This window comes from Mus caroli, unplaced genomic scaffold (assembly GCF_978045245.1).
Source record: "Mus caroli unplaced genomic scaffold, Mus_caroli_1 scaffold_20, whole genome shotgun sequence".
In the NCBI taxonomy this organism is placed as follows: domain Eukaryota; kingdom Metazoa; phylum Chordata; class Mammalia; order Rodentia; family Muridae; genus Mus; species Mus caroli.
Window position 1 is genome coordinate 7,743,868 of NW_028227275.1, and position 14,784 is coordinate 7,758,651.

The 14,784-nt window shown below is 51.0% G+C and overlaps 1 protein-coding gene across 2 annotated transcripts; it reads right to left on the reverse strand.

Annotated features, from left to right (window-relative positions):
• Window positions 1–1,210: 1,210 nt before the first annotated feature.
• Dusp5 (dual specificity phosphatase 5) lies at window positions 1,211–14,196 on the reverse strand. 2 transcript variants are annotated; one of them, XM_085833997.1, is made up of 5 exons: window positions 14,065–14,196; window positions 13,566–14,019; window positions 9,257–9,405; window positions 5,600–5,819; window positions 1,211–2,688 (listed from the first exon to the last, which is right to left on the reverse strand). In XM_085833997.1, the coding sequence occupies exons 1-5, from the start codon at window positions 14,194–14,196 to the stop codon at window positions 2,282–2,284; spliced, it is 1,362 nt and encodes a 453-aa protein (XP_085690123.1). In that variant the 3' UTR covers window positions 1,211–2,281. The 2 variants fall into 2 exon arrangements, with proteins under 2 accessions (XP_085690123.1, XP_021007753.1); XM_021152094.3 differs by lacking the exon at window positions 14,065–14,196 and having other exon boundaries at window positions 13,566–13,999.
• Window positions 14,197–14,784: the final 588 nt, after the last annotated feature.

Here is a 14,784-nt window from a genome sequence, read left to right on the forward strand (position 1 = left end):
AAAGAAAAGGAAGATAACAAGGAAGATAGCTCATGCAGCCTTAGGGTGATGCTCAGAGAGAGGTGGGCTTCTCTGCTGTTCCCTTGCAAAGCACAGGTGAGATGGATGCTGTAAAGCCCAGTCACCTTCCTGTTGGCCCGGGGTTAGGGACCATGCATGCCTAGTCTGTACCAGCAAGAAACTGATTCTGGGCTGGTGAGATGGCTCAGTGGGTAAGAGCACCCAACTGCTCTTCCAAAGGTCCGGAGTTCAAATCCCAGCAACCACATGGTGGCTCACAACCATCCGTAACAAGATCTGACTCCCTCTTCTGGAGTGTCTGAAGACAACTACAGTGTACTTACATATAATAAATAAATAAATCCTAAAAAAAAAAAAAAAAAAGAAACTGATTCTGCTTCCTCCACCAACATGGAGGAAATTACTCAAGGGCAAGCCAAGCCAAGCTTCACTTGGGTTGAAACTCACTCACTGAGGGAGGGATTTACCTAGGCACTCTGGAGAGAGGTATCTGGAAGAATTAGATACAAGGATAAAAAGAGTTGGGTTGGTCATTCAGAAGAACCTTTTCCCCTCAACGATCCCTAGTCAGCCTTTCCTCGGTCTACCATACGCCAGGCAGGGCACAAAGAGAGGCTGGCTACAAGCCTGGCACCGGGGCTTCTGGGAAGGAAGGGCTTTGGGTTTCCAGGAACTTTGTGTAACATCTACCTCTTTCCAGTCCACTTCAGGAATGACAAACCAAACGTTAAAGCGGGCTGTTAAAGGGAGAGGCTAGGTGGGAGGTCTGGCTCCCACAAGGAATATTCTAGCAGCATGACTACATCCGTATTAAAATCAGACTGGAGCAAATGCATAGAGCTTCCTATGTAGCATGCTCACCTCCCAACATGCATTTGGAAAGAAGATGGAGCTGAAGAGATGGCTCAGCACTAGAGCACACACACTGGATGCTCTTCCAAAGGACCCAATTTTGATTCCTAGCATCCACATAGCAGCTGACAAGTTATCTGTAACTCCAGTTAAGGGGGGTGCGTGACACCCTCTGGCCTCTGCAGGTACTGGGTGTGCACGTGGTATTCTTAAAGGCCACACAAAGACAGTAAGGTAGACTTCAGTTCTCTCCCAAAGGTGTGCCTGCCTATCCCAAGCCACCACTAACAGGAACAAGCACTTTGATTTTTTTTTTTTTTTGGTTATTTTTATTTTGTACTATGTAAAAAAAAAACAAAAACCAACCAACCAAGCAACACTGCTTCTCTTCACATTCGCATGGGTCTAAGGGAGCTTATTGCCTTTCCCCCTGGAAAACAATCTACCATGGATCGTTAAGTAGTACCACATTGCAAAAGATGCAGATCCCAGAATCAGTAGTTTGAAAACAACTCCCCCGGGGGTAGGGAGGGAAACATTGTCACAACGGACGACAAAAAGAACACAGGACACTAAACTGACAAGTGTCAGTCACCGACCAACCAAACCACCAACACGACCCAGGCAGCTACTGCCACCTCCTCAGAGGGGTGATTTTTGGTCTAGGGTCTGACAACTTTCTGAACGACACCAGAGGTGCTTTAGATACCATGAGACAGGCTCAAGTATTTTTTTTTTTTAAAACATCAAAGTCCAAGGTCACCGAGGAACCCTTGGTGAGCAAGAAACCCCGACGAGGCGACAGCGTCTCCTTCTACCAACAGTTTCCATGGACCCTAGACAGAATCTCAGAAGCACTCTTGGGTTCAGAATGGCAGGTACCTTTTGTCCTGACAAATCTAGCGGAGTTAACTTTTCTGACTGGGCGGTGACCAGTTCTCTTCCCTGAAGCGACAGAGACAGACAAGGTTGACCGAAGTTCAAAAAACAGTGAAAATTGTGCTTCCTTCTAGGTGAATTGGCTTCTCCCGTCCTGGTCCAGCGAAGCTCGCTCTCCCTTTGCTGCAAGGATTTATTTATTGCCTTATATGCTTGAAATGAAAAGGCGAACTTTTGAGGTGCAAGGACTAGGTGGTCCTGAGTGGGCAGGGGTTCCGGAAGTACAGCAGTCAGCACGTGCTGTGCTTTGGGGCATGGCTTGGCCTTCCATACAGTTCCGAGAGCCCATCCTTGGGGTTTGGCCTGAAGTGCATCTGCAAGCCTTGCTGACCACTCAGCATCTCACTGGGGGCAGCGGGCAGCAGTCTTCAGTATTGCATGGGTATGAAATGTCCACAAGTTTAAAAAAACAAAACAAAACAAAACTCACAGTTGCTCTTGGGGATTCGCTGGTAGCCGCCGACCAGTCTCAGCAGGATGTGGCTGTGGCCACAGGGCTCCTGTGGAGCTCTGGGACTGTGGAGTGGGTGGGCACCGGTGCCAGCACTGAGGTAGGGAATGTGCAGTAGGTACCCTGCATATCAGGGCTCAGTGTCTGTAAATGGCCTATAAACGTGGAGCTGGCTGCCTCCCCTTGGCAGGAGGGCGGCTGGAGGGTGGGTGTGGAGGGCAGGATCTCAGATTCATACTGAAGGAGCTGTCCCATGAAGCCAAAGTTGGGAGAGACCACGCTCCTCCTCTGCTTGACGTAATCGAAGGCCTCCTTCAGCCTGAACTGCTTGGTCTTCATGAGGTAAGCCATGCAGATGGTGGGCGACCGGGAAACCCCAGCTTCACAGTGGACCAGGACCTTGCCTCCTTCTTCCCTGACACAGTCTGGAAAGAAGCAAAAAGAAAGCCAGTAAGTCAGACTCGAGTCTAGAGGCAAAACCAAATGCGGGCCCGCAGAGCACACAGCCTGTGTAACCTGGCTGTCCTTCCCTGGGCCAGTGTAAGGTCCTTAAGCTGAGCATGGGGGTCCATCCTAGAGTGTACAAACCCAGTGTCTGCAACATGGATGGGAGGGCCACAGGCTCAGGGCAAGCCTAGGCTCAAAATGTGCTTCTGAATCCCAGCCACACATGTCCCAGGGAGGATATTTATACTCCATGACGCTGTTTCCGGGGACACCTGCACGGATCTTTTCCCTGTACGCGCCAGATCGGTTAACATCCTCGCTGGGAATAGCCACCTTAACCTGTGTGCCAGGGTCAGGTTCAAACACCATTGGAAAATCCTCGAAACCACATGCAGGTTTCATTACTGGGTGTGTGTCATCTTCTGAGAGCATCCTAGGCTCAAACCTGGACCAACCTGGAAAAACAACTTAAGTCTCTCCAGTTCTGACCTAATGGTGATGACACAGGCCCCATCCCGGAAGAGGTCTTCTGCACTCCCTGGGCTCCCCGTCTTGCTACGCCAGGGCAGGATGCTTGGTGAGGTTTCAGGGTTCTCACCACCAAACATATAACAAACCGTGCCCGGCCACTAATTATAGTCCTGCCTAAGTGATGCTTACGAGATGGAGAATATTAATGGCTTTTGCAAACTCCATCTTGCTCAACAATGGGGAGTCATTGCTCAAGTCACCACCATCAGTTAGCATTCTTTCGATTACCATGACAAAGTGTGTGTGTGTGTGTGTGTGTGTGTGTGTGTGTATGTGAAGGATCTCTCTGCTCCTGTTCTACCCTTCCCAGTCAAACTGCTAAAAATAGGAAGGGCTAAAGGTGAGTACATATCAAATCAAAACCATACAAAAAGGTCTCCACAATTCCGTCTCTTGAGAGAGGAAATGATTACTCACAGGAAGTTAAATGTAGCTTGTAAATGCTACTGTGTAAGACCAAAGTATTCAAAACAAACAAACAAACAAACAAAAAGACGAAGGTGGAAATGCCCTCTTACCACAAGGGTGGAGACCCATGCACTTAAAAAGTTCAAGAGGTTTGAAAATGGATCTGTATCCAAAAGATCAAATATCTAAGGGGTCAGGGAGGGGCCTCTGAGATTTCCAATCAGAACAACAAAACTCCAGCGCATGCCCACAGCCTCTTACTGCAGACAACTCATCAATCCAGAAGTAGTTTTAATAAGGAACCCGGGCCCCAACAAGCATGGTAAGCCAGCTCTGAGGAGAGACCCCAAGTCCCTGGTGTTATGGGGTTGAGACAATTACAGAGTCTTGTCTCCTCTCCCCCCCTCCCCCACTGGCCGTGAGCACGTATGGGCCACTGTCTTGTTCAAGAACAGAAAGGATTCAAAAGGCATTGCTTCTGGACCTTTCTAAACCTTAGGCTCTTGCCACCCTCAGTCTCCAACTTCCTTAGAAGCTAATTTGAGTCCAAGGCCACTGGGGAGGCCCCTCCTTCCATTATCAGGGCACGTGTCTGGGTTTAAAAAACATACCAGGTGCTTTTGAAACACTCTGGGTCTGTGTGACTGTGTCCACAAACAGACGCAACACACAGGATGCAGAGGGAGGTTTCTCAGAGCTGGATGGGGGCAGGTCCCATGACTTCATTTAGTAGCCATCCAGGTAATTAAGTAACAGACTGAAAAGGGCAGAGCCCTCCCCAGGGCATGAAGGAAAGTCAAGAGTTCCCACCAACTACCCAGCATGGCTGCTTCTGAGCCTAGAGACTCAGCTGACTGGGAGAGCCACAGTCTGTGCCTCTGGTGAGTTTGTCAAGACTTCTTATGATACTGTGTGTGGTGAGCACAGGCCCTTCCTTCCACGTGGCTGAAGGGGGCCCTTTAATTGCTACCTGTGCTAAGTAATTACCCTTGTGCCTAACACCTGCCTTTAACCAGATCTAGGAAAATGATGTCTCAATCCCAACGAGTATGCATGTTGAAGAGAAAGAAGGAAGAGAAGAGGGAGGCGGGACCATAAGGCCTAGGAGTGTTTCTCCACATCTGAAGCAGACAGGTCAGGCTAAACACAATGCGGGGAAAGAGATCCGGACTGTAAGTAGCAAGACACCTGAGAGCCCACGCTCCATCCAACGAGAGGCCAGGCCTCAGGCTTGACAGATGACAACTGCCTCAGAGGAACACCGGAATGATGCAAAAGGTGCCAGATATGCTGTGTACAAGGCATGGGGCTTGACTCAGTGCTATCTTTAATCCGGAGTTAGCTGAAAATACTGCCTCCAAATCTGTTTTCCAGAACTGCGGAAAGCTGCCGGGCCCTCGAGGACTGGTGCATAAGGAGTGCTCCCTCCATCCTGTCTGCTTTAAAAATAGCCTAACCTACGTAGCAGGAGGCTCTCCCCCTGCCTTCCTCCTAGAACATCACACAGGGATGCACCCTGCTCCTGCCCCGAAACAAGAGCTCCAAAGTATTGCTATAAAGCAAAATGAATTCATTTATCGGTACACTAGAACTCCTAATAACAGGAACTCAGACCTCCCCTGGCCTCTCTCATGGCCACTCCTGTTTGTGGCCCCAACTCTACAGGCTACACATACAAGACACTTTCCCTAAGCCAGGCATGGTGGTAGATTCCTGGCCCCACCACTTGAGAGGTGGACGAAGATCAGGTCTCAAAGTCATTCTTGATTGCATAGCAAACCTGAGGCTACCTAGGGCTGCAGAAGTTGCTGTCCACCAAAAACAACAGATTCCTTCCTTTCCAAGAAGGTAACCAAACTAAAATACCAAAAGGTAAAAAAAATATATATTCCACTCCAAGGAGGTTCTCAAAACAATGGAGGTGGGGCCGGGGGAGGTTGCTGAACCTACCAATAAAATCTATTGCGTCTTGAAAGTGGGAGCTAATGTCAGCAGTGTGGCTGTCCTCCACAGGGATCCACTTGTAGTGTAGGTGGGTGGTGCAGGCCTCGGAGGTCCGGCGGGAAACGTTCAGCAGGGCTGTGATGTGCAGGTTGGCGAGGAACTCGCACTTGGATGCGTGGTAGGCACTTCCAAGGTAGAGGAAGGGAAGGATTTCAACCGGGCCACCCTAGAGCAGGGACACAGGACAACCAGGAAAGATCTGATTAGCTTGCTCATTTGGAAGAAGAAAAAAAAACCACCCTGACCTATTTGTTTCTTAAGGTGGGAGGTTCCCTTTCTGGTTTCCAGGTAGAGGGTTCGGAGCCAGGGAAATTCAGCCAAGGGTGTGGGTGGTACCTGCATCCTGGCACACTCTCTGCCCTCATGACTCAGTGACAGCAAAACTCACAAGGACCAGAGTTCCATTTTTCGCACACACAAAGGAGGTTAGAATTTCTAGCAGCCTTCTGATGCTAACACGGATGGGAAGATGTGAGGACCGAAAGGGCCCTTGTTTAAATCCATACTCCCCTGAGAGAGAGAGAACCAGTTCAAACCACTGAACCTCCAAAGGCAGCTTCCTAAGTAATCCACTCATCAAACGGACAAGGCTTGGACAGAGTATCCTCTTTTACAGCGTTCTAACGTGTGTCCTCTCCCCCACAAAAGTATGATTTCTTAGAACTGAAAATAACCACTACCTACCCAGAATTCAGTCTCAGAAAAGCGGTTAGACCACAAGCAGAGGGGCTTCCCCACCCCCGACCTTCACATGGAGTGTAGGAGTTAGAGGGCTGAGGTCATCATCCTCACCCAGATGCCTGGAGCTCCAGACAAAGGGCCCAAGACCTGAGACTAGAGAGACGGATTCTGCATATCTACGGGTTCTAAGGTGCCAAGAGGAGGCCACTGACTTGTTGGAACCCCCCATTTCCTGTCCCCCAAAAAGAGTGCAATGGAGATTCTCAGCCAGACTGGTAGTAAGGAAAAGGTCAGCGATGAAATGAGGGAGGGCGGCAGCAGGCCACCTATCCAGCACTGGAAGTGTTCACGCAAAAGCAACTTTAACCACTGTACAGACAAAAGTAACAGAAGGTGTGTAAGGTTAATAAGAACTTGCATAGGAACACACACACACAGACACACACATACTTCTGCTTCTGCTCTCCCCCTCCCTGAGACATGTTCTCTGTGTGGAGCCAGCCTGCCTTTGAACTTGCAGCTGGTATCATGGGTGTGTACCAGGCTTAGCTATCCGGTTTGTCAGTAAGAGCAGGAAGAAAATATTTTCCTTTTTTTTTCTTGCCTTTCTCTAGATGTAAGTTCACGCGCACCCTTCCCCTTTCAAATCACACAGGGCAGGCCTTCCAGAGGCAGTGTGGTGCAAAGGTTGGGAACCAACGTCTGAGAGAGAAGCTCTGGGTGAAGTCCTAGCTTCGCAGCCAATAGGAGCGTGGGCAACTTTGATAGCCCCTAAACAAAAAACTGCGAACGATGTCTGTCCTCTCAGGATAACTGCTAAGTCACAACTGAGATCCTGGCTGCACTATTAACTTGTGCATTATGCAGCTGTTCTGTTCATTCAGGTGAAGAATGAATAAATAGAATACAGTTTCTCTCCTGGGGAAGGAGGACACCAGGCAGATACTGAAGTCCAGGAATCCCCACAGGTCTGGTCTTGGCCGGAGGGCAGACTATCCCCTGGGCCCGTCTGGTCCAGCCTAGCCTAGCCCAAGTTCCCTACTGCTTAGAAACTGGAAAAAAATGGTTCTTATTGGGAAAGAGCTCAGAGACTCAAGTCCAAGACTCCACTCTGCCTTTGATCAGCTATAGCCCCACCCGACACCCACCCCCATGCCCCGTGGCACCAACAGCCACCCCCTCAAAGAAGCAGGCTGGACACTCCTTTGAGCTCCTGGAAAAGTCTGATGCACTGGGATACCTTCCAACTTCCCTGCAGCTTGGCCCGTCACAGTCCTGAAGTTCTAGGTCTTTCCTGAGTCTTCTGTTCAACTCAAGAGGAAGACACCAAAGACTGTCAGAAAACCCAGAGGATGTGACAGCTTCGCCTGGCCTCTCTTGATGTACGGGGGTTCCCGTGGTGAGGGCTGAAGACATTATCAGAGCACCCCACCCTCAGTGGGCTAAAGGTCTACAGGGTTTTCACAACCTGCTGCTAGGCCTACTTCTCTGTCAGTTTCTGAGAAAGGGGCCAAACACAACCCAAATTAAAACAACAACAACAAAACAAAACAAAACAAACACACGCAGGCATCCAGCTGAGACGAATGCTGGGGCTTCAGGCTCATCCCGCAAGCTGATCTTTCATGAAAGAAAACAAATAGAACCCCATGACTCTGGCAGCTGGCCAGGCTAAGAGGCTTCCAACGACCGAGGATCCGACTAGAAACAAGGCCACCTGTTTTTATTTAGAACTCTGTCCCCAGGGGCTGGGTTCTGCCCATGGCAGGGAGCTGCTGTTTTCAGCCATGTCTAGAAGGCTCTTTGTCAGGCTTTACTGTATATGTTCTTTGTTTTTGGGGAAAGCCTGACAACCTCCTTCCAAGTCAGATGTCTAAGCCAACGGGAATGGAATAAGAAGAGAGAGTTGAAGAACAGCCATGAGCCCAGGGTGGCCTTGAACCAGCAGCTGGAGTCTTTGCACACTGGCCTTATACTGACAGTCATCCCCTAATTAATACTTTGCCCTCAGTGAGATGGCAGGGGGTTGGGGGATGGCCCAAGCTCTGGTTTCTATCAGGCCTGGATGTTCACCTGTGTTCCCTCCCCTCCCCTCATTTTACAGGCATCTAAGTTCCTAACGGTCAGTGAGTTGTACAAAGTACAACTTTTGGTTTTTTAGAGGAAAAACCAAAAGACCTTATATGCTTACAGAAACATCCAGGCCTCTTAGTATCTCCGCTTCCTCTGGTACCAGAATCTACGGAAAGTACTGGAAAGCTGCAGGAGGTAGCCAGGTATGGTGGCACAAGCCTAGAACCCTTGACTTTGGAAGGAGAATCTCTTAAGTCCAGGGTAGCCTGGGCTATGTAGCAAGCCTATCTCCACCTCCACCCCTAAGAGAAAACCATTGAGAATGGGGCTGGAGGGATGGCAGCTAGGGGCACTTGTTCTTCCAGAGGACCTGGGCCTGGGTTGGATTCACACAGCAAATCACAACCCCCTGTAACTCTCGTTTCTGACTTCCGCAGGCAGGCACGTGATGCACATACATACATGCAGGCAAATACTCATGTGCATAAAATAAAACCCATCTTAAAACAAAATAAAACAAAACAACCACAGGAAACCTGAAAGTCAGCTCTGAACGTCTTCAGGGAAACCCAAACCGATATTTCCCAGTTTCCCCGAACCTCCCAAGCCATCGAATAATAATAATGCTATCTCTTACTTCCTCTTTTCTCCAGAAGCTACCTAGCATCCTGTGGCCCAGGGACTTTAGTTAGCTGTGTGTGTGCAGGAAGAATGCCCACTTACTCTTGGATGAGCACCCCTGTTGGCAAGCGACAGCAGCACTCTGAAGAGCAGGGTTAACTCCCTTATTGCACAGAGCCAGCCTGAGTGGGGATGCTGAGGAAGAGGCAGCAGCTGAGAAGCACATACCTGGTCATAGGCTGGTCTGTAGGCGACGCTGAGAACGGGCTTTCCACACTGGCTGAGGAGGCTTCTCTCGCCTTCGATCTTCTCTTGTGAGGTGGGCGTCACATCCACACAGCACTCAGGATACTGTGAGTAGAAGGTCTCATACCCCCCTTCAGAAATAAAGGAATAAACAAAGTGTGAGCCAGGCAAAAGCACTAGATTCTCAGACTGTCAGGAAATATTCCCCCACCTCACTGCATGAGATAAAAAACAGTGACAAATGCCCTAAAGTAATAATATGACTTAATAGTAATAATAATAATAATAATAATAATAATAATAATGATAATACCAGGGCAGGTGAGATGGCTCAGAGGGCAAAGGCCCAAGGCCTAACGACCTGACTCCTCCTGAGAACCACATGAGGGAGGGAGAGACCAATCCTGCAGATTATCTATGACACACGCACAGTCAATAAATAAGTATAATTTTAAGGAAACTGAACAAAGCCACTACTTTCAGAATTAAAAAATATACTTTACTCACATACCCCCCACCCCAACACACACTTCTAAAAGTCTGTCACTAGGGGCTAGAGAGATGGCTCAGCCGTTAAGGACACTTACATCTCTTGCAGAGGACCTAGGTTCAGTTCAAAGCACCTAGAAGGCATCTCACATGTGGAATTCAAGCCGGGGTGTGCGTGTGTTCAACACCTATTCTGACCTTTTCTGGGGTTCCTGTGCATACATGGTGCACATACCCCTCAATCAATCAATCATCAATCCATCAGTTTTTAAAGGTCTCTCAAAGAGAGGCAATGATTAACGTTTTGTGTCTATCAGAAGTGACTTATCTGGCATCTGGTAAATATTAACCATATCCTTTCCAAAAACAAAAGCTGGTTTTTTTTCTCTCTCTTGTTTATGTAAACAAAAGTGTGATTATGCAAATTTTCTTTGATTTCTAAGACTCCATAACTGGCTTTCCCCCTAGCCTGTTTGCTCTAAGCAAAACTGCAGCTGCATCCTCTCCCACTCGTGACGGCGCTGGCCCTCTCTCACTGGAAGGGTCCTAAAGCCACTGACATATTCTTCTACAGTTCCGATGTGGTCATAAATCAAGTTAGTACATTCGAAACCAAATGGGAAATGCAGACTTCTGGACATGCAAGGATGCCAGTATTGTATTTCAACTCCCCCCGGATGGACGGCTCAATTAAGGGTTAAGGGGATGGGAGTACATGCCTATCATCTTAGCAGCTGGAGGTTGCTGCAGCGGTGGAAGAGGAGGAGGGAAAGGAGGAAGAGGAGGAGGAAGAAGAAGAGGAGTTGAAGATGCCTCAAGAAAAAGAAAAAGACTAGGTAATAGAATGTATCCACATCAGAGTCCCAGGACCAGCAGGGAAAAGACAACAACCCTACCCCAGAGGCCTTAGAAAGCCAAGGCCTTAGAGGTGGACTGGACATCCTTGCTTAGGAACCTTCTGTTCTTACAGAGAGCAACCTGAGGTACTTCAGAGAGCCCCCAGAACACCTACTTGTCTTTCACTGGCCTCAAGGATTCACTTGCTGTCATGTCACTAGTTAAGCACACATCCTGAGACCAAGTCCTTTCTAAAACCTTCCTTTCTCGTTTCCATCTTTTGGTACTGACAGCCCAACAGTGGAGGGCTTACTCCTGCAGTCAGCAAACGGTTACGGGATTACATGGCAGCCTCCAGCTCCCTCCCCGGAGCTGCAGCCAATTCCTGGGATGAGTCACCTTGTCATTCTGGCTTCCTCTCAGCTTCTGCCGCCCCTGTCCTCAGCCCCTGTCCCCACTTAGTACTCCCCAATGGCCCCTGTGGTCACCAGACAGACAGCTCCCTGGCTCCCTGGAGAAATTTCTGGTCTTCCACACATGGTCATGTTCTCTGCCATGAAGACCGGGAGTCTGGCTAGAAGGGGTCTGGGAGTAGAGGTGAAGTCAAATGCAGCCCCTTACAGACTGATGCTAATCCACATATCCTTGGGGGAATGGGCTATTTCCTAGTCAATAAATCATAGGGTTAGGCCTGGGCTCAACAGTTTGGGTTCCAGGAAACAAAATAAGAGGTTTGTAAGCATTTGGAGAAAAAACTAGTCCAAGCACTACCAAACTAAAGGAAGAGAGGCTTTATAATAGGGCTGCCTTGTCTCTAGGCTTTAAATAGACCATTTAGAGCTGGTGGGCAGGAGGGGCAGAAAGAGGTGTTGCTTACAACCTAACACAAAACAGGCAGAGCACAGGCAGAGCGCACAGGGCTTGCCTCTTCAGGCTGGGGTCAGGAGATTAGGTCTCTGCCTTCCGCCCACTCCCATCGGAGGTGTGGAGACAGAGCATTCCTCTCTGCTGGCTCACTTGTGCCTCACTCGGATTGCAAGAGTGCTAGCAATTCCTCAGGCCACTTCAACCTTCTTCAGAGTGAGTCTACTTTCAATCATCACTGTGTTGCCAAAGGAACAGAGAGCCAGCGCACAGGCACTCTATATAAGCAAGCACAGCCACCCAACTGGTCTTCAGCATCTCCTTTCAGTGGGAGACAGAACTGTAGGAAGTATAAGGGGCCTGGCACCAACACCCAGCTCCACTAGGTCAGAGCCGAATGCACATCTGGGGTGCTCTATTTAAGAGAAAGGGACTCTTTGTCACAGTGTGAACTTCAGTGGTGTCATAAGGGCAGCAAATTCTATCAAATACCATAGGCATAATGTCTTTCACGGTCTGAATGAAGGACAAGACCCCACAATGCCAGAACAACCGGCAAGGACATCTACCCTCTCCGTAACGGCTTTTCACACAGCCAGGCTGGAAGCAGCCTAGTGGTTATCACGAAGGCACTATCACGAAGCGACACTGATGTCTCCAAGATCTCCAAGAAAAGAGGCAGGATCTGGAATGACATGGGCTCAATCTAAAAAGCCATCCATGAGCGACACTATCCAAGAAGAATTCATTGGTGCTGCTTCTGGGGAGGAACTAGGTTTTAGGGTGTGCTGAAAACACACATCTCCTTAAACACCCTTGGGGCTATTCAGATTGTCACCTGGACACAATGTTACCTCATTTTTTAACAGTGAGAGAGACCGCTGCAGAGCTTAGAAAAGGCCACCCACCCTTGCAGATTCTGCAGCTGGGGAGGCAGCAACATCCACCTGTTACCTCCCAATGGGATCAACAAGGAACAGTTAGCAAGAGGTGTTAATTAGCTGGGAAGCTACCCACTTGCCTCGGGACCTTCCTGGCCTACAGTGTGTGAAATTCCAACTTGCATGGCTTTGACACTGGGTCTTCAACTCACTGCACCTGAATTCTGAACCATAACAGAGTTCCTGGACAAGGGGTTTAGTCATCAAGAGTTTTGGGGCTCTATCTGAGGTCAGCTCTCTCCCCTGCACCCAGGCCAGCGTTCCCATACTTTTGAGTTTAGAAGGCAGGAGTAGTCACAGGAAATGACCCAGAAATCAATGATGTGGGGTTTGAGAGTAATCACACACCCACAACCGGAAGCCAAAGTTATCTCGACAGCAGGTGAAATAAGTCGGGCCTGCAGGCAGTTCTCGGAGGCCTAAAAATCAAAGGCCGCAGAATCTCCTCCAAATCTTTACAGCCTCTGCAGCACCTCTCCTAACTAGGTTGCCCGGTTGGTAGTCTCTGAGGATAATCCCCTGCTGGGGATGACAGGATGAAAGGGGTGGGAAAGCTGTCAGCTCCCAAATTAAGCTTGAGAACGGCCTAGTTGGGGGGAGGAGGGGGAGGAGGCTGGAGGATAACAATAAAAAGCAATAAAGGGAGAGGAAGGGGAGGGACTTGCCAGGGTCAAAAAGGCAAGAGGCCCACCAAGACACAGCCTAGCGTGCTCTAATTGTCTAGGCGGGAAGAAAGGGGACACCGCGGCGCCACTCTCCTGGGGGAGGGTCTCAACTTGTTTGATCGCGCTAGATCTGTACAGAAAGGTTCCGACCCCCGTGGCCTGCCAACGGCGCCAGTGACCAGCATGAGCTCTGGGCCCCCGGAACTGCTAGGGAGCACCGCCCGCAGCACCTTCCCAGCCCACCCAACCCAGAGGACAGACAGGATGCCAGACGCTTTCGAGGAAAGGCGGGTGGGGAGAAGGAAGCCCTGGGCGCTGACGTGTTGCAAGGACCTCCCAAGCGCACGTCAAACCACGGGGTGCATACTCCCGCAAGTGGTGACTTTCTTCGGTCCAGAGTTCCCACGCAGGGAGGTAACCCTGGAGCCTGGTAACACAGGGTGCAGCGGGGAAAGGGAGGGTGGCAAAGGGCAGTCGGCTCCGGGACGAACTCACCTTTAAGGAAGTAGACCCGCGGGCCGGCGGGCAGGCAGGCCAGCAGCGAGGTGAGCACGACGCGCGCGGCGCTCTCCTCCCGCAGCTTCTGCCAGTGGCGGCTGCCCTGGTCCAGCACGACCACCGCCGCCACACCGCCGCCTCCCTCCTGCAGCAGCCGAGCGCGGGCCGCCTCGTCGGGCAGCACGTAGCGCGCCGACACCGCGCCGCCCCGGGCCCGCCGCAGCACCACCGAGTTGAGGTTGACGTTGAGCGAGCCGCGCACGCTCGACGCGGCGAAGGCCAGGTAGGGCCGGCAGTCGAGCACCACGCAGCGCGCCTCCGCCTCCTTGCGGAGCATCTTGCGCAGCTGGCGCCCGTCGAGCGACGTGACCTTCATGCCGCTGCCACCCAGCGGCCCGACGCTGCGCGCCCCACAGCTGCCAGAGGACGGGCGGGCGGGCGGGCGGGCCACCTCGCGGGGGGCTGTGGCCTGCAAACGGAGCCCGGCGCGAGGGGCCGCGCGACGCTCTCCACGCCCCGCTCGCTGGGCTCCCGGCCCCGCGGCTCGCTGCCTCAGAAAGCTGGGGATTCCGCCGGCAGCGCAGCGTTTTATGTGAATGAGTGCGCGTCCTGTGACGTGAGTGCCCATATAAGGCCAAATATGGGTATTTCCCCGCCCCCTGGCTGGCCACGCCCGTGGGTGGAGCTTGCGGGCACCCGCCTCCACCCAGGGAGCAGGCTGGAGAGAGGGCGTCTTAGTCAGAGCGAGAAAGAGGAAGTGGCGGGCGATCGCTGCCTCTCTCGGGGGGCCCGGCGCCGAGAGACTCACTCACGCATCACCCCGGACTACCGGTGGGGTGTCAGGAACGCCACCAGGCCGAGGTGACCCACGCCGTGCGGGAAGAGGAGGTGACCGTGGCCGCGCTATGGAGCCCCTGGGGCCTCCCGGTGAATCCCGGATTCCGGGTCGCTCCCGCTTGTGTCTCTGCGCTTGCAAGGAGATAGAGCCTCTGAGATGAGCCGAGATGCGGCGTGGCTTGGTCATCTTGATGCTGGGGGGCTTCTTTCTAACACGTTACCCCCACTTTTGTTACCTTTTAATTTCCGTAATAAAAGTTCCTGAGAGTAAAAAGGAGGAGTTGTGAATGGGTGAGCCGGAGAGGTCAAGTGGATTCTACCTCGGATGATTGACAGTCCCCTTTTGGCTCTCTCCAAAGATTGCTCTCACCAATGTACC